Source organism: Alligator mississippiensis, chromosome 16, assembly GCF_030867095.1.
Source record: "Alligator mississippiensis isolate rAllMis1 chromosome 16, rAllMis1, whole genome shotgun sequence".
In the NCBI taxonomy this organism is placed as follows: domain Eukaryota; kingdom Metazoa; phylum Chordata; order Crocodylia; family Alligatoridae; genus Alligator; species Alligator mississippiensis.
The window spans coordinates 4,617,154-4,642,516 of NC_081839.1; the positions used below are offsets into that span (position 1 = coordinate 4,617,154).

At 50.2% G+C, this 25,363-nt stretch overlaps 1 protein-coding gene across 19 annotated transcripts in view; it reads left to right on the forward strand.

Moving 5' to 3' along the window:
* The window catches only part of PTPRS (protein tyrosine phosphatase receptor type S), a 199,905-nt gene that overhangs the window by 115,735 nt on the left and 58,807 nt on the right, over positions 1-25,363 (forward strand). For 17 of the 19 annotated variants that reach the window (XM_059719970.1, XM_059719972.1, XM_059719975.1 and 14 more), the window contains exons 5-6: positions 910-1,098; positions 11,734-11,844. In XM_059719970.1, the coding sequence (XP_059575953.1) occupies positions 910-1,098; positions 11,734-11,844 (300 nt within the window). Of the gene's footprint in view, positions 1-909; positions 1,099-5,221; positions 5,231-8,925; positions 9,107-11,733; positions 11,845-25,363 lie in introns of those variants that run through there. The other 2 variants (XM_059719988.1, XM_059719984.1) reach the window with 2 other exon arrangements.

Below are 25,363 nucleotides of genomic sequence, written 5' to 3' on the forward strand. Positions count from 1 at the left end.
TTTTTTAAAATAGATCTCTCTCTCTCTCTCTCTCTCTCTCTCTCTCTCTCTCTCTCTCTCTCTCTCTCTATATATATATATATATATATATATATATATATATCTATTAGAGATGTATAGACTTTTTTAAATCCGAAAATTGGGGATTTTTTTAAATCGGAGAAAACCAGGATCCCGGCTAATAACCATATAGGTTATTCCTCCTCCTCTATGGGATAACTGCTCCTTTATTTTAATACCATTTTACTGTAATACTGTTTTAATACCGGACTAGGTCTGTAGTGCTGTTGCTACGCTGACGGAAAAAATGGACATTAAAAAAAAATGGACAAGAAAAACATGGGCATTAGCCAATATGTGAATCCTAGCAAATTGTAGTGTTGACATGAACAAGTGGGTTGAGGTAAGGACCGCAGCACACTGAGGGTTTCACTTCACATTGCTTATCAGGAGTTAGTTAAGGCAATGCCTTTGTGTGTTCATATTTAAGACAAGGCCTTGAGGGCAAGCTTGAGAGCAAGAGGGAAATTCTGCAAGCTATCACAGAGCGCTTGCTTCTACCCTCTGTTGTAGAGCAGCAGCAATCATAATTAATAAACCTAAAAATCATACCCCTTCTGAAAGCGCTTTGCCTCCTGTTGCTACAGATGTCCCTCCAGTAACTACAGCCAAAAGATATTTTCATCTCCTTTGTCTGTTAGCTCCCCTGGATCATTGGGATGGCAGGAGCTTTTTGATGCCTCCAAGGTTTGGTGCCGCACAAAAAGGTCCCAAGAATTAGCAGGGGGATTCAGGGTCAGGGTTTGAAACCACTTTGAACTACACGAGTCCTCACCTTGGTTCTCCCTCTTCCATCTTTTTATCCTGGAAGAACACTAAACCCCTTCTGGTTTTGCTCTCCTCCCACAGAGGACCAGCTGCCTCCTGGCTTCCCAAATATCGACATGGGGCCCCAGCTGAAGGTGGTGGAGCGTACACGGACAGCCACGATGCTGTGCGCGGCCAGCGGGAACCCAGATCCAGAGATCACCTGGTTTAAAGATTTTCTGCCTGTTGATCCCAGTGCCAGCAATGGGAGGATAAAGCAGCTGAGATCAGGTAAGGTCTCCCTGGGTGCTTGGCACAGAGAATAAATCCTCGCGATGGCCGGGAAGAGAGTGATTCTGTAGCACGTTCTGCTCACAATGGTGGCTGGTGGATGCCGCGGACCTAGGACCTTAGTACGTCTTAATTTTCCCTTGAGAGAGGGGCTTGGAAACCTGTGTGGAGCTCTTCAGGGTATTTGGGACTCGCCTGCCCACAGAGGAGGAGGTAGGTGATGGTTGTTTCCTCCTTCCTCTCCTGCTGCCTATCCCGCCACCAAGTCGATTGACAGGAAAGCAAACTCTGCGAAGAAACTGGTTCCCATCTCGGAGAATCGTGTAGCTTGGCAATGCTCCTGGAACATTATTCTGCCAACCTGGAAGGGGGGCCTGCCTGCTCTGGCGGTGAGCTGTGTAAGTAAAAGAGAAGGTGACAACGCTGAGCATGGGGCTTCAGGCCCTCCCATCAGGACCATATCCGCTCGAGCCATGCCCTGTTACATCTAGCGTGGGCCCTTCTCACATCTGCGGCAGAAGCATGGCTCCTGCAGGATGCTCCTTGCCTCGAAGCCCTTAGGGATACATAGTCTTCCTGAAGCCATCGCCAGAAAGCGGTGCCAAGCACTCTCACGTGAACCTTAGGTAGTGGGTGGCAGTGCCCTATCGAATGATGCTCCACGAACAGATGTACCCCAGCTCTGTTGCTGTTGTCAGTTCCCCGTCTTCCCCCATCTGCTCGTCCATCTGTCCTGTTTTGTAGTTTTGTGAGTGTTACCGTGGCATTTGTCAGTGTTCACATTTCAGGAGTGCTTTTGTACACTCACCCAGTCTCCCAGTGTACATGTGGTGTGTAAGTATGTCCATATAGAAAATGTGTGCGTGTGTGCGTGTGCACTTATATATTTGAAAGCCACTGATAGTGCACCGTCATGTTGTCCAGAAAAAAAAACAACAACAAAAAACCCCCAAACCTTTCCTTTCTCCAATAATTGCAAACGTGAAGTTGCCTTTGGGGGCTTCTCTCAAAGGAAGCCAGCACAAAGGAAACCTTTTAGATCCATTGCCATCATCTGAATTTGCTAGTTTAACCCCAGCTAGAGGGCACGCAGCTATCTGATTAGGCTTAGCAGAAACTACCCTCGGTTTACTTGCCCAGATGAGCGAACTGATATTTGGCCAAGAGAGCTGGAACGTTCATAAGAGCTTTTCCTGGCATGGGGACAGGATACGTGGAGGGGAAAGAGCCCAGAGGATTCAGCGTGGGAACCCAGGTCGTTTTGTGGGGAGCCTTTTCTAATGATCGGACATCTTCCAAGTTAGCCAGGGGGAAATAGCCAGTTGCTTCTGCCCAGACCTCCCCTGGCTTCAGAATCATCAAACCTGGTTCCTATGATGTTAGATTTGAATTTCAAAGAACATGACAATTTAATTGCCTTTTGTCCTGTTTGGCACAGGGTCTGTTTAAAGATTTTTGGTGCTAGAGGCCAGCATTGACTAATAACAGCTCATTTCTTCACTTGACTCCCCCTCCAATTATACTGTTCCTTCCCCTGTTAGGCTTTGCAGCCTGTTGCTCTATGCCTGCCCAGAAAGATGCATTTCTATATGCTTTGATTTCGAGAGTGTTATAACAACACAGCACTTATTGAACAGGCCTTGATTTCTTAGCTGAAAGCCCCAAATTCAGATTTTACTTTAATATAAAGGAATAGGGCATTTGCAAAATTTACCTGATAGACTTTGCCAAGATACCCGAGAAACATAACCTCTTACAACCTGTCAATGAGCTTTTAGCCTCTTAAGTCACTTAGTCATTTTTGAAAACGTTGCTCAGGATGAACAGAAGCTTTAGTTTGCTTTTCCTTGCATTTTCTGGCCTCTAAACATCAGGTCCCTTTAAGATGTTGCAATCATAAACGAGAACACCCATAATTATGAGGCATGTTTGGAAATGTAGCCCGCTGGTGTTTATTATTTCAATGGAAAAGCTTGACTTATACATTCCACTGCAGCAACTGGAAAATCAGAGAGCTTTAGCGGGCTGGCCCGTACGACCCAGAAGTTGAAACTTGCTGTGGTCCCAATCCAGGGCAGCTTTTGTGGGCTGGCTTAACATCACACTTGATCAGCGAAACCCCGTGTGCTTCAGCGTACATAGGCTTGAACCTACAAGTGAAACCGGTCTCTCTGTTCCAATGCAAAAATCTGCTAGCTTAAGTAGGCAAAAGTAACCTAGGATTGCAGTGCTTCCTGTCCTGATCCAGAGGAGTCCAGTGGGTGGAATCGCCATTAGACCTCAGTCTTCCCGAAGCAGGGCATTGGCAAACCACTGAAATCTCCCTCTGGTCTTTTTAACAAACCTGTCATGTCTGCCTCCACGCTGGGAAGGAGACTCGATCTAATGCATAGAGCAGTGTTGGCATCCAGATACCCGACTTCTCTTCCTACTCTGACCCACTTTGTGGCCTCTTTTTCAAGATGCCAAAGTTACTGGAAACTGTATGCCCTGGGTACCACTGATTCCCTGTGTCTCCGTTCACCCTTGATAAGATCTCACAAGAGTCTTAATTGTTTCTGAAGATCTTGTCTGTTCTCAGATGAAAAGGCCTCGAGAAGTCCACTGTAGTACTGTTAGCATTGTAAAGATGGGCAATAGCTTTGAATCCCTATTGAGCCAGGCTGGAGTCACAGTGATGACCTGCAGGCACAAGGCTCTGAAGCTCATTAGCAATGTCCTGAGGCATCCAGCACCCTAATAAGTGTTAATGCTATACCTAGATGTAGCATTACTGTATTTTTAGGATCCTGTATTTCAGATGTGTGTGTTGGGAGCTGTCGCTTTAAGCTCCGAGTGCATCAGATTGAGTGTATGCTTGGGACTGAGTGCAATGTGTGGGAGATGTTGCCTGTGCAAGCTTCAGAAATGTCAGGACATAATTTAACATGCTTATCTTTCCAGAAAACAGACTTTGCTCTCTAAAGTGTAGCACTAGCCCTTATTAGGGTGCTGGATGCCTCAGGACATTGCTAATGAGTTTCAGAGCCTGGTGCCTGCAGGTCATCACTGTGACTCCAGCCCAGCTCAATAGGGATGCAAAGTTACTGCCAGATAATGGATGTTTGGCAGCTCCCGTCTGAAAGAGAAGTTTAGTGGGTTTTAGCTGCCGGTTCCAGACTGAAAGTTCACCCCCATGTATCACAGTCGCCCGCCTGCTCGTTCATGGGCCATGGAGACTTGGGTGCCCTGGGGAGTTCTGCCCACATTAGAGATGATAAATGCCGTGCGTCTTAGAGACTGGCCTGGGTGCTTCCCCGTAGGTGAGTGCACCAGGACTTCCTTTCCCAGAACAAAACCCACATCATTTTAATAGACTGGGTTTGTGGCTGCATGCAGATTAGTTGTGCACATGCAAAATAGCTCATTCAACTATTTGCATAACGTGCCACACCTGGAAATACACCGCATTTGCTAGCCGTGCCCCAAATCTGCCTCCTATTTCCCCTGACTTTGCTGTACCCACCTCTGGCGTTACACGTGTCAAAGAGATTTCAATTGGGTCTCCGTTGCCTCTGGACTCGCTGCCGGAGAGCAGAGGGACCTCAGTGAGATGGAGAATTAAGTCATCTGCGCTGAAGGACGTAACCTGTCGATGCATTTTTCCACCTCGCATCATTCCCCTCATCCCAAACACTTTCTGGGTGTCTGGGAATAGTGTGATTTGGACGAGCACTGGGTCAAACGTGCGGGTTCCTGAAGGAATGAAAAGCTGGGATTTTGGAAACCGCCCCCCAATTTGGGTACCAAATTCCTATAGCAGCTGTCGGAAACCGCAGCCTAAGGGCCAGGGATTGTCTGCTTGTTACGCGAGTGTAAACCTTTCTGTCTCAATGTTGTTGGATGATTGCACTCCAGCACTGTATGCTGAACCAGGGCATTTCCAAATCCAGCCAGTGTCCTTTGCTCACCAATGCCACCTGGAGGGGAAACCAAGAGACACTTTGCAGCCAGCTTCTTAAGCCTGAAAAGCATTGAAACCTTTTGTATCTTGTGTGTCGTCTTCTACTTTCTCAATATTTGTCTATAACAAACTTTTTAATTTTTCTTTTCTTTTTTTTTTTTCATTATTTTGAACATTCAGAGACCTTTGGTAAGTTTTGTTCAAATTAAAAACAAAAACAAAAACACCCAATCCAGAAACAAACCTGCTAATTCCAGATTTGTAACCCTTGCCCTCTAAACTAATTCCTTCTTAACAGCTTCTTGAGAGGCATGCTGTGCATTTCTTCTACTAACTCCTTCAGTAGGGATATTCTGCCCTCTTAATGAACTTCCTCAGGGGCATTGCAGGCTACAAAAATAATCCTCCTCCTCATAATTAATATAACTATATAAGGAGATATAACTCAACTGCAACCTCCTAACATTGGATAGATTTTTTTTGGTAACGTAGCAACAGTTGTCCTGGAATTCCCCAATTACACCATAGCTTGTACCCTGAAACTGTGATAATTGTGTTCACACCTGCGGGAGGTCTTGGAGTTTCACATCTAACAGGGTTATTGGCATTGTCTGAAGAGGGAGTGTGCAGGGAGCCAAGGCCATCAGACAGTCTGTTTTAAAGTTGAAGCCAAATATTGCAAGGCTTTGGGTGAGGATATGGGGGTGGGAGGTGGGCAAATGATTCCCCTTCCAAATTGCTCCCATCCCTTGAGATGCCAGGACCCCCCATGGGAACACGTCAGCCAAACACGCGTGTCCCGTTTCCTCCCCTGTGCCCGGTCCCGGTTTGTGATGCATCGAGCGCAGCCGCCAGGCAGGAGCGGGCGTGCAAGCTGCGCAGGGCCCTTCCTGATAGCTTGCCGATGGAGGGCTTGGAAGGCTGCTCTCCACCCCCAGGAGGGAGCGGCGCGGGCACACACGTCGCACGCGGCCTGGCAGAAGGCTGGTACACTTTCTCGAGTTACCATGGCAATGGTGCCTCCGCTTCTCCCAACTTCGGGGCTCGGGTTTTGCCAGCAGCCTGTTGTTTAGAAAGCACAAAGGGAGAGGCGGCGGCAGAGCGGGCCCCACATGCCACCGTGAGCAAGGAGTCCTACCCCACCGTGGGTCGCCCCTTGCATGGCAGCATTTTTGATCCCACATAATGCAGTGGTGCACACTGTACGTGTCTGACCGCCTTTGTTCCCTTGCCCGGTCCCCTGGGCTAAGGCTCTAGCTCCAAGACTCGCCCCTGAGCAATTGGATGTCGTGCCCTGCAAGACTGGGGAAACAGCCTGAACATCAGAAGTCAGCTCCCCGCTCGAGCCGTGGCTGCGTGCTCTTACCCTGTGTTATCTCCGTGCTTCATGCCATGCTAGACAGACTGGGGGATTTGCAAAGAGCCAGTGTGGAGGGGTCCGTAAGCTTGAAGTCCTCAATTTATCCGCCTCTGGCCTGCTTTTTTCCAGAAGTGCCGCACAGCCCCGTCCTCAGGGAAATTACGTGTGTCCATTACCAGGTACAAAGTAGGCACCCCCCACCTGGAGCTCCCTGCTGAAAATTGGATCCTTGACCCCCTCCTGGCCCACTGCGGGGGTCTCCAAGCACCCAGCTGCCCTCTTTCCTGAGCCCTGAGGAAAGGCAGCCCTTGCACTGTCCGACTTACTATCCCCGAGAAATCTCCAGGGATGCACCGGGCCATTTGAGAGTCGATTAGCTTCTTGCAATTGAATCTAGACCTGGTTAGATGTGAAACTCCAATGGTGAAAATCTACCATCTGTGTCCCAGCAACCCTTCAGGCTACTGCTGTTTCCCTATAGTCCTATTCTTTCATTTTGGTCCAAATTTCATCCTTTCTAGGGGTGGGACCCGTTGGAAACCATGTTTGGCCCTCCCAGACCGACTCCTTGGGCACCCAGTTAGCATTGGGATGCTAAGGGCGGCTCGGCATGGCTTAGCATACTTCCTTTTCCAAGAGCACTGGAGCCTCTGTCACCTGTCCCCGGGGGTATCGTGACACTCGGGGCAAACGGTGACTAAGCCAAAGCTGCACTATTTCACGAAGGCAGGAGCGTGGGCCCTACCTTCCACCCACACGTGGCCCTGATTCCCAGCATTTCTCCTGTGCAGACCTTCAGAGCGGAGCAGAGCCAGCCTCCAAGGTGCTCCCTAACGTGCGGCTGCTTCCACTTATATTTAGCAGGGGGTGATACCAGGGTCTCCATATCTCAACCACCCACTGCTGTTAGCCTCGGCCCAGCTTTGTCACAGATGGCAGATTTTCGCTCTCGTCTTGAGACAGAAGGATGTATCAGAGGCTGTTGTGATTTCCACTGAACTGATCTGAAACCCTCCGCTGCTTTGTCTGTCTCTCGCTCTCTTTAAAACCTGTCCATCTGCTCCTGTGTGGAGTTCAGTCCGAGTAAATGCTCCTCCTCCCCTTTTATTTTTCTCTCGCGCTCTGTCTCCAGCCTTTGCCCTGACAGCTAACCAACCCGCTTTATTAACCTTAGCTAGTTCCTAACCCTAACTAGATGCTAACCTCTCTCTCTAGCAAATGACCTAACCTCTTAACTAGACGTTGAATCTAACTAGACTCTAATAGCCTAACAATATAACACTTCTTTTCCCTCATCCCCTTTGGAAATAATTAAATAATGGTTAGATGTAATCAGTCAATAAATATATATATATATATATGTATTTTTTTACCTTCTATCCTGAAATTGGTGCATCCACAAGGCAGGTAAGATGAGTGAGGCTAAAGGATGAGGAGGAAGGGGTTGTCTGGTGGTTAAGGCAGCGGATGGACAGTCAGGAGCCCTGTGTCCTGTCCTTGCCTCTGCTGCAGACTTCCTTCTGCGATGTTCGTGTCTGGGCCTCAGTTTCCCCATCTGTAAAATGGGGGTAATAATACTGCTGCACCTGATTTGGGGTGGGATGTGAACCATTATAAGGTCTTTGGCTGGAAGGCACTGGAAAATGGCAGAGTATTATTACAGTCACTGAGAAGCCATCATGGTTGTGGTAAGGGAGAGTTTGCAGTGGGATTTGCAGAATCGGCCCTGTTTTCAGGATGGGGGTAAAAAACATTACTAAGCTGTGCAGAAAATCTGAATGCCAGCGGAGAAAAGGATCCTCCGTGTTTTCCAAGGAAGATGGTTTCCAGCAACATTGAGAGGGTGGCAGTTCGTCAAAGGGGGAAGCGGGAGCAATGGGCAGGGTTCAGGTGGGTCACCGGCTGCGATGTTACTCCCCTGTCACGGGCCCGTGCACAGGCAGAAAGGTCACGCTGGGCTCTGCCGGGGCAAGGAGCTGGAGGGGGGTTGACCAGCAACCGTGCTGGGATGGGAGCAGTGGCTAACCCCTCTGCGTGCTGCCTGGTTATATTAGCAGTGGCTTGGCCTCGCTTCTTGGCCCCAGCTCTAGTCCAGCCTCCAGCTGCCTGGGTTCGTTATTCTGCAGACCCAGCAGAGTCATTCCTGGTATAACTTGGGACCCTAAACAAGGGCATTATGGGAAACTCCGTGCCGTAATTGCATCCCTAGCACGGGCACGGCATTGGAAGCCAGTTCTGCCCATGCCTCAGGTTTGTCTTTAGGCAGATCACTTCCTTTCAACAGGTCTCAGTCTCCTTGCCTGAGATAACAGGGTGCCCGTAGGGTAGGAGGATGAGCACAGGGTATCAGTGGCAGGTAGTAACGCTGGCTTACATGGAGCTGGGAAGTTGGAGATTTCCTTTCCCTTCTGACCAGCAGTGGGATCGTGAATTTAGCCAGCATCTGGACTTCGAAGCAGAGTTCCCTGGCGTATGATTAAACCAGCTGAATTGGATTGCTCTGCAAATAACGTCTCTCCTCCTCTCCCCCTCCAGTCTGCCCGTTTAATTAAAAATGACAGCAGGTAGCTTAGGAGTTGTCCTGCTGGGAACCGTCTTCCTTGATTTGGGTCCTTTTCCCACTGGCAGCCCAGGTGTGTTCATTTTTTTTTTTCACTCCTTTCACTTCTTTTTTGTTTTCCTTGCAGAAGGTACTCCGATCCGAGGTAAGAGACCTCACTCTCTCACTCACCCCACTCTCTCCACTCAGTTCCACTCAATTCCTGTTTTGTGTGATCTGTGCTCGGCCCCAAAGCTCGTGGTTGTCGCTGTCATTTCCTGTCCTGCGTCACCTCCCTGGATATTTTATTTCTGTTCGATGTCTGCCCTAATCGTAAATACGGCGCCCGTCTCTGTCTCTGTCCTCTGGGTGGATTTGCCTCTTGTTTCTCGCACGCACGGCTCAATTGCTGCTGCGTGAAATGAATGGTGCAGGTGGAAGAGCTGATCTGTCCAGGGCTTGGAAGTGCATTTCTGGCATTAAATGCTGTCAGAGTTTGGTAGCCACTCAGGGCTGCATCGTGGTTGGTACTAAGTTGATGAAGGGGGCTTGGCACTGATGGTGAAGGGACTTGGCACTCACCATCCCAGTGCCCTGCTCTGAATAGTATCAGAGTCTTCCTTTTCCCCTCCGATCTCAGGTGTTTCTGGGAGCTGTATCCTTGGTAAGTAACTTCCATGGTCCATCTGCACGATTGGGTCTCGAAAGGAGCTCGGAGGGGATTTAACCAGCCGCAGCGGTTGCAGTTCCCTGGGACTTCAGCACGTGATGCCTGTAGATCCGTCGGGACATGCACGGCGTCACTTGTAGGCCCTTCTCACTTTGCCTGCATCTAGACGGGGAGATTTCAAACCCCATCATTCTTCCCCAGTCAAATCAATAGCAGGAGCTGGAGGCAGGGGGTTTTGATCACCGTGTTGATCACTAGGGCAGTTTTATCGCACGGCTTCCAGCAGGACCCGTCAGCATTCGGCTCTGCTACTGCTGTTGCCAGTGAAGATGCACGGGTGGAGAATGAATGGGGCTTTATTTCCATAACGTAGACAAGACCCTGGAGTCCATTGCAGCCGGCAGCTGCGTCTTTCTGTGGCTGGCCCAGGGTTTCGGTTTGAAGCCTCCCCTCGCGCTCCCTATTCCTATGGGCACCACCGCAAGCCAAATAAAGCTTTTGTCTCGGACGAGTGGAACCAGCCCACAAATTCACCCGAATGAACAAAAGCTCCTACAAACACCCACTCAGCCCAGCCTCCTCCTCCCTGCCAGGCTCGCACACAACACAGCACTCCCTGCTTTTACTCCTCTACAAAACCTGCCTAGCTGAAGTCCCGATGGGAAACTCCTGACCCATTTGGTTTTCAAGTTGCTCTTCAGGCCCATCGGTTTCTTTGCTGAGATTTAGGCTTGGGGGTTTTTTTTTGTTTTTTAAATCCTATTCAGTCTGTGTTTGGGAGCTGCCCAGATGCAAGGAGCCCTGGCAAGAGTAATAGCCTCCCCCTTTCTCTCTTGCACACACGCTCACGCCCTCCGCTCCCCTTCTGTACGTGACACTCTTTCTTCTCCACGTGCACTCGCACGGCATCTGCCTGGCCTGCAGACACATTGACTCTCTCTTTCCTGAAGAGTCAGCACTCAACATTGATGCCTCTCTTTCATTTAGGACCCTAGCCACCTTATGAACCCAAGCTGGGATTTTTCAGAGAGTCAGAAATATTGTAGGGCCATGGTTTCTGTCTGCATCTCTGTGAATAACCAAGTATAATATGCCCCCCCCAAAAAAAGTGATATTATATTGGTTTATTTCTATAACGTGTGCTTTAAGTGGAGTTTTGCAGACCTGGAGCCTTCTCAGGTAAAAGACAGAGGTGATTTTCATCTGTTTAGCACATGCTGCATAATTGTGCGCGTCTGTTCTTTCAATAGCTGATAATAGGAGTGCTTAGTCTGGATTCGGAGCATATTCTCATAAACTGAAAGCATTTACAGATTGAAGAGCAGCCATTATTTTCATTGGCTGGTCAGATGGGCTGACCAAGCCGATAGGGAAAAAAAAAAAAAGAAAGAAGTTCATTAAATATCGGGACTCGTGGTAAAGGTGATCTCTTTTATTAGACCAACAAGATTTTTGCAAAAAAAAATAAAATATATATATTAATTAATTAATTGCAAGCTTTTGGATGCAAACACCCTTCTTTGCAAAAGTCTAGTTCCTAGATTTCATGGCTGGAAGGGACCCCACGAGATCATCGGGTCCAGCCCCCAGATCATCGGATAGCTGGTCTAATCAAAGAGATCACCTCCACCATGAGCCCTGATTCCTTTTGCCTCTAGGCCAATGCGGCTACAGCCTGGATACCTTTATTAAATATTGCATTTTTGGAGTTTTTCCTTGGGAGCATTCACTGATGGGCATCGTGCTTTTCAAATGCTCTTCTAGTCTTTCTTTGAGGCTAGTATTGCTATACAAGCAAGACCCAACAGCGACCAGGATAGCACATGAAAGTTTCCTCTCCCCCTTGAGAAATGGCTGCTTCAGGTCAGGGTGGATGCCAGCTTGCAGGGCAGCGGGGGAGAGCTCATACTGCTTGTGCTGCTGTTGCAGATAGCGATTGGGGACCTGCGTTGGGGTACAGGTCCAGCAGTGCCCCTGCCTGGGACCACCAGCCGTGAGAATAGTTAAGTCTTGGCACCAACGCTTCGGCCCAGTGGGGAAAAACCCAGATTTGGTGCCAGACCTCCTTTTCCCGACTCTACGACTAATAATGCCTTTGCTGCCGTCTTCTTCTCTCCCGCCAGGTGGCCTGCAGATCGAGAGCAGCGAGGAGACGGATCAGGGGAAGTATGAATGTGTGGCCAGCAACAGCGCCGGGGTGCGCTACTCGTCACCCGCTAACCTTTACGTGAGAGGTAGGGAGCGCCTCGGCTCAGAACGCTGGCCAATCTGCCCCGCGGCCTTGCTTTGCCCTTGCCTTTTGATCCGAGCCTTCCTTAAAGCAAGGGGGAGGCGTTGATGTTGAGACGGGTCGTTACGCTGTGCTGCTGAGCTTGGGGAGGGAGAGGACCTCTTGAAACAAGCACCAGGGCTCTCCGCCGTTGGCTGGGTCCCCCCGGCGCTGGAGGCGACGGCAGCTGCAGTGTTGCCCACCTCAGCGGCGCTCAGCTCTACTTTGTGCTGTCTCCCACCCCCAAAATGGATGGATGGCTCTTGTCCCTTTTTTTTAATTTGCTACTGCACCTAAGCAGCAACACGAAGGCCTCCTGCCATTCACTGATGTCCGTGCAATGCCTGAAACTCCCCAGGCACCGCACAAACGCGTAGAGGGAGACAGCCCCCACCCCAAAGAGACCCGATCCTCAGCACTTTGATCCCAACGCTGCCTTGGGTGTTTGGCCCAAGAGCATCACCAGCTTGTTGGCCGAGAGGAGGGATCAGGCTGTGATGCAGAGCGAGTCTTGAGGTTACCGCCGTCCTCATAAAGGCTTCTCCTTGGGGGAAGCGGGAAGGTTTCGGCACAGCTGGGTGACCTCTGGAAGAGGGGAGGGTGCTCTCAGCTCCCTGGGGTGAGCCCGCTCTCCCTTGAAGGGGAGCATTGGGGTGGGAGCCATCTGCTCGCCCAGCTCGGGGAGAGCAAGTGATGGGTGACTGCACCTGCAATGAGGCACAGGGGGAATCCCAGCTCGCCCAGTCCCCTTTAGGGGAGCATTGAGGCACGGCACTGTTTCCATCCCGAAGATGCAGAGTCCACCTACCCCTGGCACCCACACTGCCTGCCTGGGCACGTGAGCACGGGCAAAGCAGGCGTAGCCAACCTGCTCCCGTGCAGCCGGTGGGTGAGCCCCCTTTGCAGAGCAGCGTGGGGCTGGGCCACACTTGAGGTCCTCCTCTGCTAATTAGTCCTTTCTGGGTCAGTGACCCCTGCCTTTTCTTTGCTGTTCATATGGTCGAAGCCCTCTGACCTGGGCCATATTCTTCGGTGTAGTTCTGGACTAATATTTTTCCCGCAGCAGCACCCTTTGCTAAGGAGAGCAGGGCCTGCCCCTCTCCCGTTAAGACCACCCTTGGAAAAACCAATGTTGCATCCCAGCAAACTGTTCCCATTTTCATCTCATGTGGCCTCAGAAGCGCAACCCCCCCACCCATGCTGACGCTGCAGTTAAACGCAGACCCATGCTCTTGTGTACGCTCCTCTCTCTTTCTTTCTCTCTCTGTCTCTCTCTGTGTCTCACGTTCACTAAATCACATGCACATGGAGAGAAGGCTTTTAATTATTTAATCTTCCCAAGCTAAATTTTTAAAGAGCCTTTTGTGGCCAGCTGGAAAATTGCGTTTTGGAATTCTCCCCTGCTGTCTGAGCTCTGAAATTCCACCGTTGGGAGCATAAATCTGGGAATGTGATATCACACAAGGGCTAAATGGGTTTTTTTAAGAAATGTGTTTTTATTGGTGGTATTTTATTTCCCAAACTCCCCACCTTTATGTGGTGAAAGCTAGCCAACATCCAACGGCTGTCATCACCGAGAGCTCCTTTTCTCCATCCCTGGATGAATCTCAGGTCCAGGTAGATGGCCATCGCCGTACCAAAAATGACCTGTGTGCTTCTGAGGCCTCTCTAATAGGCAAACCCAGCATGAACAGGCCTGGAGGGTGCAGAAAAACACTGTTGGAAGAGAGCTCGGCTTGTGGTTTGGGTGGTTTCATGCTGTTTAATCCCTTGTTTCTTGTGTGTTAACTTTGCGGAAAGGTAACGAAGTCCCGAAACTCCATCGCTTTCGGGGGGAGTTCACGTACTTCCCCCTTCCCGACCTCCCCCTGCCTCCCCCCCTGTTTTCGTTTCAAAAGAGTCTCGAACATGCTTGTGTTTCCAATTGACATGTTTCTCCCATAACATGCTTGTCTCTATAGAATACCTGGGATAGGAGTTGTAAGTTTTAACGTTGCAAGGAAATGTCTTTTCTTCTTCTAATTTTTTATTTTTATTTTTTTTGAAGTCAGGCCTGCATTGGAAAATTAGCGCCAGCAAAGCTGGGGAGGTGGGGGGGGGGATGTGGTGGGGCGGGAGACAGAAAAGCTGGGGGGAGGGGAAGGGAGGGTGTCCAATTTGGGGGGGCAACCTTTACATCCAGGTCTACTCTGCCTGGTCTAATCTCCACTTCCCCTTCCCGAAACATCAGCCAGGCTTATGAAGGTGAGAGCTCGCTGGTGGGGTTGGCCCCTCCATTGGGTGCCGAATTTGGATTGTATGCAATCTGACCTCTTCGCAGAGCTTGGATGCTCCGAAACAAGCCCTTCAACGTGGATGGGAGGGGGAAAAAGGAAGGAAGGAAGGGAAAAAGGAAAAAAAAAACCAAAAAAAGGGTCGTTACTATCTTCTTTCTTTTTTTCTTTCTTTTTATTTTGGTTAAAAGAGAAAAAAAAAAACAATCAATTTGCAGCTGACAGCCTTGAGAAGGCCTTTTTTTACTCTCTCTGTGTTTCCCCTATTTTTCTCTTCTCCTCATGTCATTGTGTTCCGCATCAAACCCCCTTAACATCCCTCAGAGCTACGAGAAGGTTGGTGTGGTTTTTTTCTTTTTTACTTTCTTTACCCACATTTTTACATTCTTAAGAGAAAAAAAAAAAATTAAAAAAAAAAAAAGAGAAAAAGCAAGAAATCTTTAAGATGAGCGAGACCCGCCCGTTCCCGGGTCTCGCCGAGATGAGTTGAGTTGCATTGTGGGCCTCTCTATGCATCCTTTGGTAATGTTGCTGAGTTCTTGCACTTTTTTGTCGTCATGGTTACCTTGCCGTTTGGACATTGGGCCTGGTGCATGAAAGGAGAATGTAACGATCTTCTTTGCATGCCACTCTTTTCAATTAGTTCTTCTTTTTTTGTTGGTTTTTTTTTTTGTTTCCTATATAGATAAATATATCTGACATTTATTTTCCAGTTCTGGTTTCTTTCGAGTGGATTTGTTTTTTGGTTTCTCCTTTTGGATTTTTTGCTTTTTCTTGATTTTCCTCTTTCGGTTCGGATTGATTATGCTGTGCTGCAATTTATTCCAAACGCATTGTGAGAAGCCAGTGTTCCTGCCCCCGTTGGTAACTGAACTCCCTGACCCCCCCTCGGAGGAAAGGAGTCACACAGCTCTAACTCCTGGCGGTGGAAGCGCTGTAACGGGGGACCACCTTTGTTTTTGGGGAGGGGGAGGCAAGAATAGGAAACCCTGGGTGGTGTTCTCGATGGATCTCTCTCTCTCTCTCTCGTGCATCATTTCACTAGAACACCCTATTCCCTATCGGCCCCGGACCATAGACCCTGCACCCAAAATAGGACCCGATTCCTACCTTATACACCGTCCTCGTTTCCCACTGACGATACCCTAGAGGCCCTCCACGTAGGAGCTAGTACCTGCAGCCCACGGCAGAGAGATCAACCCCGCTCAGCTCTCGCCTTCGACACACGCACGGGGTGGTGGATCTCATCAGCGACACACGCCACCCTTGTTCGTCCAGGACCCCGCCATGCCAAGGCAAGCAGCTACCCGGGGTAGGGCTGTCCGCTGGGGGGGTGGCCAGAGTTCATGGTTGTTTAACCACTTTCAGGACCATGGACCTGACCCCAAAAAGGAGAGATCCTCTTTCTCCGAAGGGACATGGGTAGGCTGCACGGCCAGGGAGGCTGGCTTGGCGAGTCTCGTGTGAACCACAAGCCATCCGACGAGCGGCATATTCTGGTTGGGAAATTTTGTCCCGAGAGCCTTGCTCCCCTCCCCTGCGTCCCCCCCATTAATCCCTTATACACCCCAATGTCTCTGCAATGCACACACCCCCCCGGCCAACCCCGGGGAAGAGCAGGCTGGTAGGTTTTGTACTGTGCTATAATCCCCCGAGGCTTTGGCCTTTACAAACCAGACTGCTCTTCCCTCCCCTGTCCGTAGCTCCCCTTCCCACTAGGCCTTATTCCACAATACCAGACCAGGCAGTGGCTTTCCTAGCGTACAGGTCTTAAAGCTGTGTGATTTTTTTTGAGAAATCCAGTGCAGTATGGACACAGTATCTGTCTCTCTCTTTCTCTCTCTCGCTCTCTCTCTCTTTCTCTCTGTTTGTCTTTCTCCTTCTCTTAAGATGCTGAGATTTCAGTGCTCGGACCCTCAGTGCTGGTAATTCCCCCCCTCTTTTCCCTCCGACACCCGTAGGTACAAGAATACCACTCAGAAATGCTGCGTTGTTGCCCACGTCTTTCTGAAGTGGCCAGCTGTGGCTTTTTCAATTCCAACCATTGCCCCCCCCCACCTCCCAAAAAACAAAAAGTCCACTATAAAAATATCTATAAAAAACAGCAGAGAGGGTAGAGCCTGAAATGAGAGGTCCCCATCCCACCTCCCTCCTCCCCAGGGCTAACAGCCCCTCTTACAATTGCCACTAATGCCAGAATTTGCCTTCATGAATAGGTGCATGAGTGTAAGGACTTAGATGCACTAAAAAGGGCTTTATACACTTTATTTATGGATGCATGTATTTTGGTCGTGATAAAAATGTTTCTAATGTGCCCACCTGGCCCTGCCAAGGGTGGAATCGCTTGGCGGCTCTCCAGCGTGGCAGGTTACACGGACCCAAGGTGATCCGAGAAGCTCTTAGGCCTAAATCCTTTTTTAAGCTCCAATAATAACCACCATAAAATAAAGCTAAAAACGACGCGGGCACCAGGCAGTGGAGTGAGGCTTGGCAAGTACATCGGGGCAGGACATCTACCTGAGACCCAAACTCAGCCAGGGGCTAATGGGCTGGCCGTGGAAATGATGGCTACGTGAGGGTCTCTGGCCAGCATTAAGCGGGCGGTCAGATTTGATGGCCCCAGTGATCCAAGCCCTTGCAAATCTGCTAAAGTCTCTAAGGAGATGCTCCTTCAGGCCCTACCGAGGCCGTGCGGAGAAAGCAGGATGTATTTCTAGAGGAGGCTCGGTGGAGGAAGTAGAAGCAGGGCTCCAGAAGGGCCTGGGATCACTGAAGAATATTTGGATATTCTGTGACTTAAAACCTGATTTTCAAAGGGTAGGCACCTAAAATGCAGAGATGTTCAAAAGCACCAAAGAGCGTCCATTGATTTGGGATTGGGGGGAGGGAGGCTGCCCTGCTAAGGCACTTTTGAAAATCCCTGCAGATGCGTCTGCCTCCTTAGACACACATTTGGCCCTTAGCGACTATGAATAAGGGGATGATCCAAAGCTCAGCAAAGTCAATGGGGGGTCTTTCCATTGAAGTTGGTGGACTTTGTTTCAGGCCTTCCACACGGCAAAATTGGGATGATGACGGTGGAAGGGGAGTTTGTTTGAAAGCCGAGTGCCTCTTCACCTTGTAGCTAACGGGGATCCCACCGTGCTGGAGCTGACCCCAGGGCAGCTGCAGGGACAGTTTGGAAGCACGTCTGCAAGCGCAGGCAGGATAGGGAGAAATGAGTCTTGGAGCTTGACAGTGTTTGGATCACGGCCATATGGGCTGGCGTGCCCATTTGCCTTTGAGAGACAAACCCAGGGCAGAATCTGCGTCTGACGGTCACTTCCCCAAAGCATAGCCGAGCCTAAAGCAAAAGATCCCAGGCTCTGCCGGTCGATAGCGTGCCTGAAGCCAAAGGGCCGTGCCTAATATAAAACAGAACAGATTGCCATTGTCCTCGTTTAGAATCTAGATTGGGCCACGGACATATGACAGACCGTCTTGATTCAAGCGGCCTCTTATTTGGCTCGAGAAGGAGTATTACATATTAGGACCTGAAGTCCCTCCAAGCCCTTTTCTTGTAAAACAATGATGAGGGAAGCCAGGTGGCACATCAGGGCATGCCACGAGCAAGGCTTCAGCAACCCCTGGACATGCGAAGCTATCACGGTACACTTCTGTGTCTTGGGAGAAATTAATTGCTTAGCTCTGAGCATCTCCAAAAACTTTCCTAAGGCTTGGCAGCTGGTGGCCTCTTCAGCAGCTGCGGTGCCGTAGGGGTAACCCCAGCCCTTTCCCCCCCCACTCATCCTGTTGCTCTGCTCTTTGCAAGGCTGGTGCAACTGCAGGTGTTTAAAAGGCTGCACAATGCATGTGTGTCCCCGCTGCTTCCAACATACGTAGAGTAGATCATTTCTGGCGCAGCAGCCCGGCTGCTGACACTAGGGTTATTTTTCTTTCCTGCCCGGAGCAGGGATGGTCTCGCGAGGTCCCTTGCAACCCTAAACTCGGGTGAATCCGTCTAGCCTTACAATCCGGTTTTTGCCGAGAACGTTCCAAATATTCTTCAGGGTTCAAGGAAAAGACCAAGTTGCTAAGAGACTAAAGACGAAAGCAAGCCAGGGATTAAATAGGTAACAGTCACATTAAAGCGGTTTGAAGAAAACCGCTTGTTTCGGAGATGGGTTGGACGCTCTGAAACCCAGCGTCACTCGAGAAATACCATCTAACCAATGCATTAAACTATTTATAAATTAAAAAATAATCGCTGCCCCCTTTCGTAGAGAGGTGGGCAAGTTTGGGTCACGCACGACTCGAGTCAACGAGAGCGGCCCGTGGCTACCGATGCCCCTCGATAGGCCTGGAGAATGCTGCTAAATCCCTGCGCTTCCAATAGTGGCTCACGGGAAAATATTGCAGGCGTCCTCTAGAAGTGAAAGGGCAGCGTCGGGGCGCGACTCTGGAGCAGGATGCTCATACAGACTCTAAAATCCTGAGCATCTTAAATCCATGCCATAATAGCATTAATATAATCCAGTTCCCATCAAGGGTGGGGGGGAAGGGAAGGTAGTGCCCCGCGAGAAGACCGCCACCTCATCGTAGACCCCCTTTCATGCCATCTTCCAGAATCCCATCAATGCTGGAATTCAGGGAGGGGGAATGACGATTCACATTGCAGAGCACCGCTCCTGCTCTCGCAGGCCCGCCTAGCGCCTCCAAGCAAGGGGGAGCGCCCTGTACACGTTTGGGGTGTCCTCAGCTCTGAAATTCTAGAGTTTAAACCAAAAAAAAAACCAAAATAAAAAAAAAAGCAAACCACTGACTTTGCTGTGTTTCTGCAGAAGGATTTCTCAAGGGCACCAAGAACCGCAACTGGAAACAAAAACTCTATCTATAGAGGGCACTTTGCAGGAACACTGTGCTGTACTGATCTCGAAATCTCTGCCTGCCTGTGTCTCCTACACCTTTTGCATCGCTGTTCTCTTTGTTTTAGGGGAAAAAAATTAGATTACACCTTGTCAAATTAAAAAAAAAAAAAAGCGTGCATCTAATATTACGGCAGCTGCAACAGAGCTGCTTGGAAATCAATTGGGCTTAGACGACTTGCTATTCAATCGTGTAAAAGGAAAAGAAAAATTAAAAAAGACCAGAGATGTTCAGCCAGCCTGTCACTCGACTGACGCATTATGAAAGTGGCAAAATAATCACGCTGATTGGGAAGGTAACGACTGCAAATTTTTCCTCCGGTCCCAGTCCAGATCACGGTCTGGTTTCCTTATTGGTGTCCTTTTCTTAATTTAGCATCAGCAGAAATGAGGCAGGAGATTGGGCAGGAGGAGGGGAGACTCCTTGTCCTCTGGAGGGACGGAGGTCGGAAATCCGAACCCAACCAGCCTTACCCCAACAGAACGAACCTGCAATTTGGATTTGGAGAGGGAGAAGGGAGGGCAGAGAGAGGGACAGAGAGAGAGAAAGAGAGGGAGAGGCGGCTGCACGGAGAGCACAGGGGGCAGGGAGAAGCGACCTTTTGGGAGGGGAGGACAGGTGTAATCTAAGCTTCACTAATAACGTAGAGGCTGCACATTATTTTGGCACCCTTTCCCTTACCCCGTCCTCATTTTGGAGTAAGACGGAATGACTCCTGTCTCGCCAAAATGGCCGATAATGTCCGCCTTCTCACCTCATTTGGAGCAGCGGCTTGCTGAGTGTCAAAATGTTAATGCCATTCGGTTTTGTTTGGTGCTTTTCACCAGTCACTTCATTTCTTTAACTTTCCTTTCACGAGTTTCTTTTCGTTTTAATTTTTTTTTTTTGTTTCCTTGTTTCTTCGAATCGGTTTCATGTGAATCGGGGTTTGAAGTGACGGGTCCTTGTCTAGCGTCCCTTCCCTGTCCCCTTGCTTCGCCCTGTCCTAACGGTGCGCCCCTGAGCTAATCTGGACGGGGGTCAGAAAGCGAAATCGGTGGGTTTCTTCCGTGCAAACTGATTGATCAGTCCTCAGACTTCTCTCACCGGTCCTGGGAGCACGGTGTAAGGGCGGCTATTCCGGTGTTGCAAAACCCAACACGGATCTTCCAGAGTCTCTTCCAGCCAGGTCTGTATGTTCGCTCCCTCGAAAATGTCGGTGTTGCTCCCCCCTGGATCCTCAGGTTGTCTTTCTAACCTGGGAGGGCGGCGGGGGAAATTGGATCATAACCTCTTGATGGCAATAATTAACTGGAAATACTGCTCACAGAACACAGCCTGGGGCAGTCTCCCTGCATTAGGGAGAAGCAGCAAAACCAAGCTTCACCTGCCCCATCAGAAGGTAAAAACTGTAGATCTTGGTTTATTTGTGAAGTTTCTAACGAATTTTAGGTTAAACGGAACTTTTGAGGCACAAAAAGTTAACAAGACAGCCACTTTGCAACAAGCTCGTTGGGAGGGTGGCATAGAGGGAGTCTCTCCAAAGAACCAGAATTGCGGGGCGCTGTCGGTGGGAGCAGTATCCTGTTTTAAAAAGTGCTTGCAAGAGGCTGTTGGTCATCGAAGCGGCGCGTATGGGGGTGTGCGAGTGGTGGATGTCATGTAACTGGGCTTCTGGGGAACTAGGGAGAGCATAACATCCATCCCAGACATCCTCAGCGAGCTCGGGGAGGCTTGGATCCCGAATCTCCATCTGTCTCCTGCATCTGCATAAAACCAGTAGAAGTTTGACAGTGGTTTCACACATTGGAAAGGGGAAGAGAGAGACATATGACTGTTACTGTTCACATTGGGCAGCACCTCTAGGGACCCCAGTCATGGTAAGTGTTGCACAGACCCAGAACAGAGAGATTTTTTCCCTGGCTTGGGAGCCTTATAATAGCATAAAAGAGACAAATATAAATCTTAGCCCACCTGTTTCCATTGTTCACCTTCCCCCGAAGGCCAGAAGTCTGCAAAACACTTGGAGAGCGATCTAGTAGCACGTCCAGGTTTGGATCCCAATTCACGGCAGAGTCAAGCAGCGGTAGCAGATAGCTCCTGCACCCTTGTTGCTCAAAGCTGAATGGTTTTTGGGTGGGGGTTATAGTCAGAGAAGTTGACTGTAAATAGCATCACAGGGCAGAGCGATGAATGCCTGTAGGGAAGACTGTGTTCCCCATCTCTGCCTACCAGTCTGTTTGGGGAGGAGGAGAAGGAGGATGCTGTGCACTGTTTCCCCTTTTAGCTGCCTCCCACATGGGGACCAAGGATGTGGGTTAGCTATATGGTGCTGCGCAGCCAGCAGATAGGATAGTCCAGCCCTGTAACCCCATCCCTGGCTCCCATGTCGGTCCCAGCGAGTCATGCTCCTGGTGAGTGCAAGCTGGGAAAAGCCCTGGGGGTAATAAATGACACTTGTAAAGCTTGGTGAGCGTAGACCGGAAGGACGAGACTACTATATATTTATCCTGAACATAGTTTATGCCAAGGTGAGACTCCTACACACGGCTCAGCTTTGAGAAGGAAGGGGTGTAAAGATTGGAAGAAACCTATCGTTGCCTTAATGGTCTCTAGAAGACCCCCAGTTGCAGCCCCTTCTTTGCACAGAGGGATGTTCTTGCTTTTTGGGGTTTACTTCCCGAGCATGCAGGTGTCTCCGGTAGCAGGACCGGGGGCTTCCCGTTGCATTTTTTCTGTCTATGAATCCCTTCTTCCAGCCTGAGCGAGCTGCGAGAGCTCTCAATTCAGTCTCTCTGCTGCCGTTCAAGCTTCCTTCCCCAAGGCTCTGACCTAGAAGCTGACCTGGAGCATCGCAGTTTGTGCAATCTCATGTCAACACTCAAATAGTAGCAGGTCGGCTATTAAAATAAATAGCAGCAAGATGGTTTGGAGGAAGGCTCGCTCGCTGCCCAGGCCCTTAGCAGACCTATTGCAATGGGCCGCTGAGCGTTTCTCATTATGGGAAACTCTCTTGTCACTGCCCTGAGTCCTCCCAGGCCTGCGTGCAGGGACTCCCGCACTAATGCAGGTGGCACTCTCACTGCCCGGGCTTGTGTGCACGTGTGTGTGTGTGTGCGTCCTTGTGAAGCTTTTTTTAAACCAGGATACAGCCCCAGGAGGGCTGCAGCTCCCAGCCATCACTGCCAGCCTGCTTCCTAATTGTCCCCTTGGCATCAGGACTTCCTCTTTGCCTCCTTTTCTGCAAAGCCTGGCAGCGCCGTTCCAGGAGCCGAGCGACGATGCCAAGCTGAGGCCCCAAAGGCCTGACCTGAAAAGCGGAGCGATGGGGGGTGTTTGCGGGGCAGGGCGCAGGCTTGTGTTTTGTGAGCAGATGATCCCCATCCTCCCCCGTGCCAACGAGCAAGCCGGCGTTAGGGGTTGGTTCCCTTCAGACTCCGATTCTCAGCACTGCTGCCCATTGAACAATGCTTTTCAGTTGTTGAAATTCTGGTTTGTTCTTTTCCTTCCTTTTTTCTGTTCTTTTTCTTTTAATTAACTTCCGTTTGACTTAACGTGTCTTGTTCTGTTTCCATGACAACTCCGTGTTTGCATCCCACCTTGCCGTTGTTTGTTGCTGTTGATGCTGTTTGCTGACCGGATCTTGTCCGTCAGTGTATGTCTCCCCATTTCTCCTCGCCTCCCCCTGCCCCACCTCCCCCAGGGAGTTACGTATCAGCCCCCTCCTCAGGAGACTCATCCCACCCCAGATTTGTCTGCATGTGACCCCACTTGTTTCTTTTCAAGTTCTCTCCATCTTGTCTCAGATGTGACTAGCGCAGTCTTCACGTGGCTCCATTTTCTGAAATGCTGCCGGCGTCGGGGGAATGGCTGGGCTTCGGCTCCCGTCAAAGCTGAGAAACCCGGCCGCAGTGAAAAGAAGGATGAGACCGGTAGCCGGGGCACGTCCAGCCATCCTGCAGGGGCCAGCACCGCCCTTGCACACGTGGCCATGTCAGCCCAATGGGAGACACTGCCAGTTTACCCCAGCCAGGGTCTGGGCACTTGAGACCTCCTGTCCCATCTGCCCCCAGCCACTGCTGGCACACACTTCTCCTCGACCCTGGCCCGGCCGGAGAGAGGCCCTGCCTCTCCTCTTTGAAGTCACGGTGGGCAATGTGGCTGTGTCTTGGCCAACTTTCCTAGCCAGAACCAGGGTCCGAGAGGGCTTATACACTCCCACCATCTCTCTGTGTCTAGGTAGGGACCCATCTCCAAGCACCAGTGTCTAGGTGAGGTTATGCCTCCCATGCCGTATACCTTTCTCCATGACATCAAGGTAGGGAGACGCATCCCCCACCCTTGTACCCAGGATCTCCCCTACATCAAGTCCCCCGAGGCTTTCTGCCCCCACACTAAGGGCTGGTCCACGGGTGCTGCTTGAGGTGGAGATGCTCGCTTGTGGGGTTGCAGGGAAGGGCAGAAGTTGCTTTTCCCATTGAATCCCATCTCAGGGGAGCGGTTTCTGACCTTTCGGTTGTGAAGGGAGCTGGGTAAAAGGTGACTGTCATTAGCCAATGGCAATGGCACTGGGGAGGGAGCCCAGCAAGAGGTTTCTGATGGTGCTAATAACCCATGGTTATTGTGGTGTGGGCTGAGACTGAGCAACTGCTCAGCAGAGGTCCTCACTGGCTGCGTCTACACGTGCGCAGTAACCAAAACTACTGCACAGTACGGGCACATGTCTACGTGCGCACACCTGTCCTGCGCAGTCATAACACTGACTTGAGCTTAAATTTGATACCTGCATCGTGCCGGTATCAAATTTATGCCCAATTAGTTTCTGCGCAGTAACGCACGTGTAGATGTTCCTGCCCAGACTTGATGATCTGTTCAGGTCCCTTCCGACCCGACCAACTATGAAACTACAGCCCAGTAACACCGTGTGTGTGGACTGACTTGGGACTAACTTTAGTCCCAAGTCAGTCCACAGTTAATGCGCTTTAACGACTGCACGTCCACAGTTAATGCACTTTAACACCTGCACATGAAACTACAGCCCAGTAACACCGTGTGTGTGGACTGACTTGGGACTAACTTTAGTCCCAAGTCAGTCCACACAGCGTTAATGCTCTTTAACGCCTGCACGTGTAGACGGCCTATTCCTGATTACTTTGCGGCAACTGACTGTGCAGTAAACTTAAGCCAGCGTAAATGCACGTGCAGACACCCCCACTGTCTCCCTTGTAGGGTGCAACAGCCTGGTTCAAATTCTGTTCCTAAATCATAGCATCATAGAAAAGCAGGGCTGGAAGGGACCTCTATAGGTCATCTAGTCCAACCCCCTGCCTGAGGCAGGATCATCCCTATCCAAACCATCCTAAAAAAATCCATTATCCAACCTCTTAGCAAAACTACACTCAGTCTTTCCTCCCAGCCCCACGCAGCAGCCAGCAAAGCCGGGAAATACGGGAACTAGCCATAGTAGAGCAAAGCAATAGGAGGGGTGTTAGGCACCCCTAACAAACGAACGCTTAGGAGTATGAAGCAGGTGGGTGCATGCTACCTGCATAGACGGCAGTACTGCAGGCATGGAGAGGAGGGCTCTCCAGTCAGACGGGGACCCGGCTGTGCTGCCAGTGCAGGAAGGTGGTAGTTCACTGAAACCTTGTTCATCCTCCCCGTGGCAGGGCAGGCCGTGGTTGTGCAGTCATTCCCCTCGGAAGAGAGAGCCTTTCCCAGCAGCATCCCTGTTCCCGACACCTTGCTCGGCGTTTGAGACACGTGGCTGTGCGGCTCTCGGCGCCCAAGCCGACTTCCAGCCAGGTCAGGTGTGTCCACACAAGCTGCACTTGCACCTTTGACTGCAGTGGCAGACAAACCTGCAGGCTCAGTGAAATAATGGGGGGGCGTCTAGCACAGGTGGGGGCTCACGGAGACATGGGAATCATGCTGACAACAGCTGGTGTAGATCCCTTCTCTAGCAGCAGCCCTTGGGTCTGGGACGGTTGTGAAAAGCCAGGAGCTGAGTTAGTCTCTCAGCTGGCCTTGCTCACTCGTCCCTTCTCCTTACTTGGTCCGCTAGGAAAGCCCCCGCCTCGTCCCTCCGTCCAGTCCCAGTCCCTTCAGAAAATGGAGCCACAGAAACGGCGCCCTCTCCTTTGCGTCCATGTTCTTATTGTGTAAGGTCTGGAAGCTGCATCCACCTCTCTGCTAAGGAGATGCACAGAACATGTCACTGTTTTCTCAACGTTCAAGTTTCATTACCTCGTTTTTCTTATTATTATTAATTCTATTCTATTTATTATTCCGCCAGGGCTGAGATGTGACAATGTGAGCCACCACATT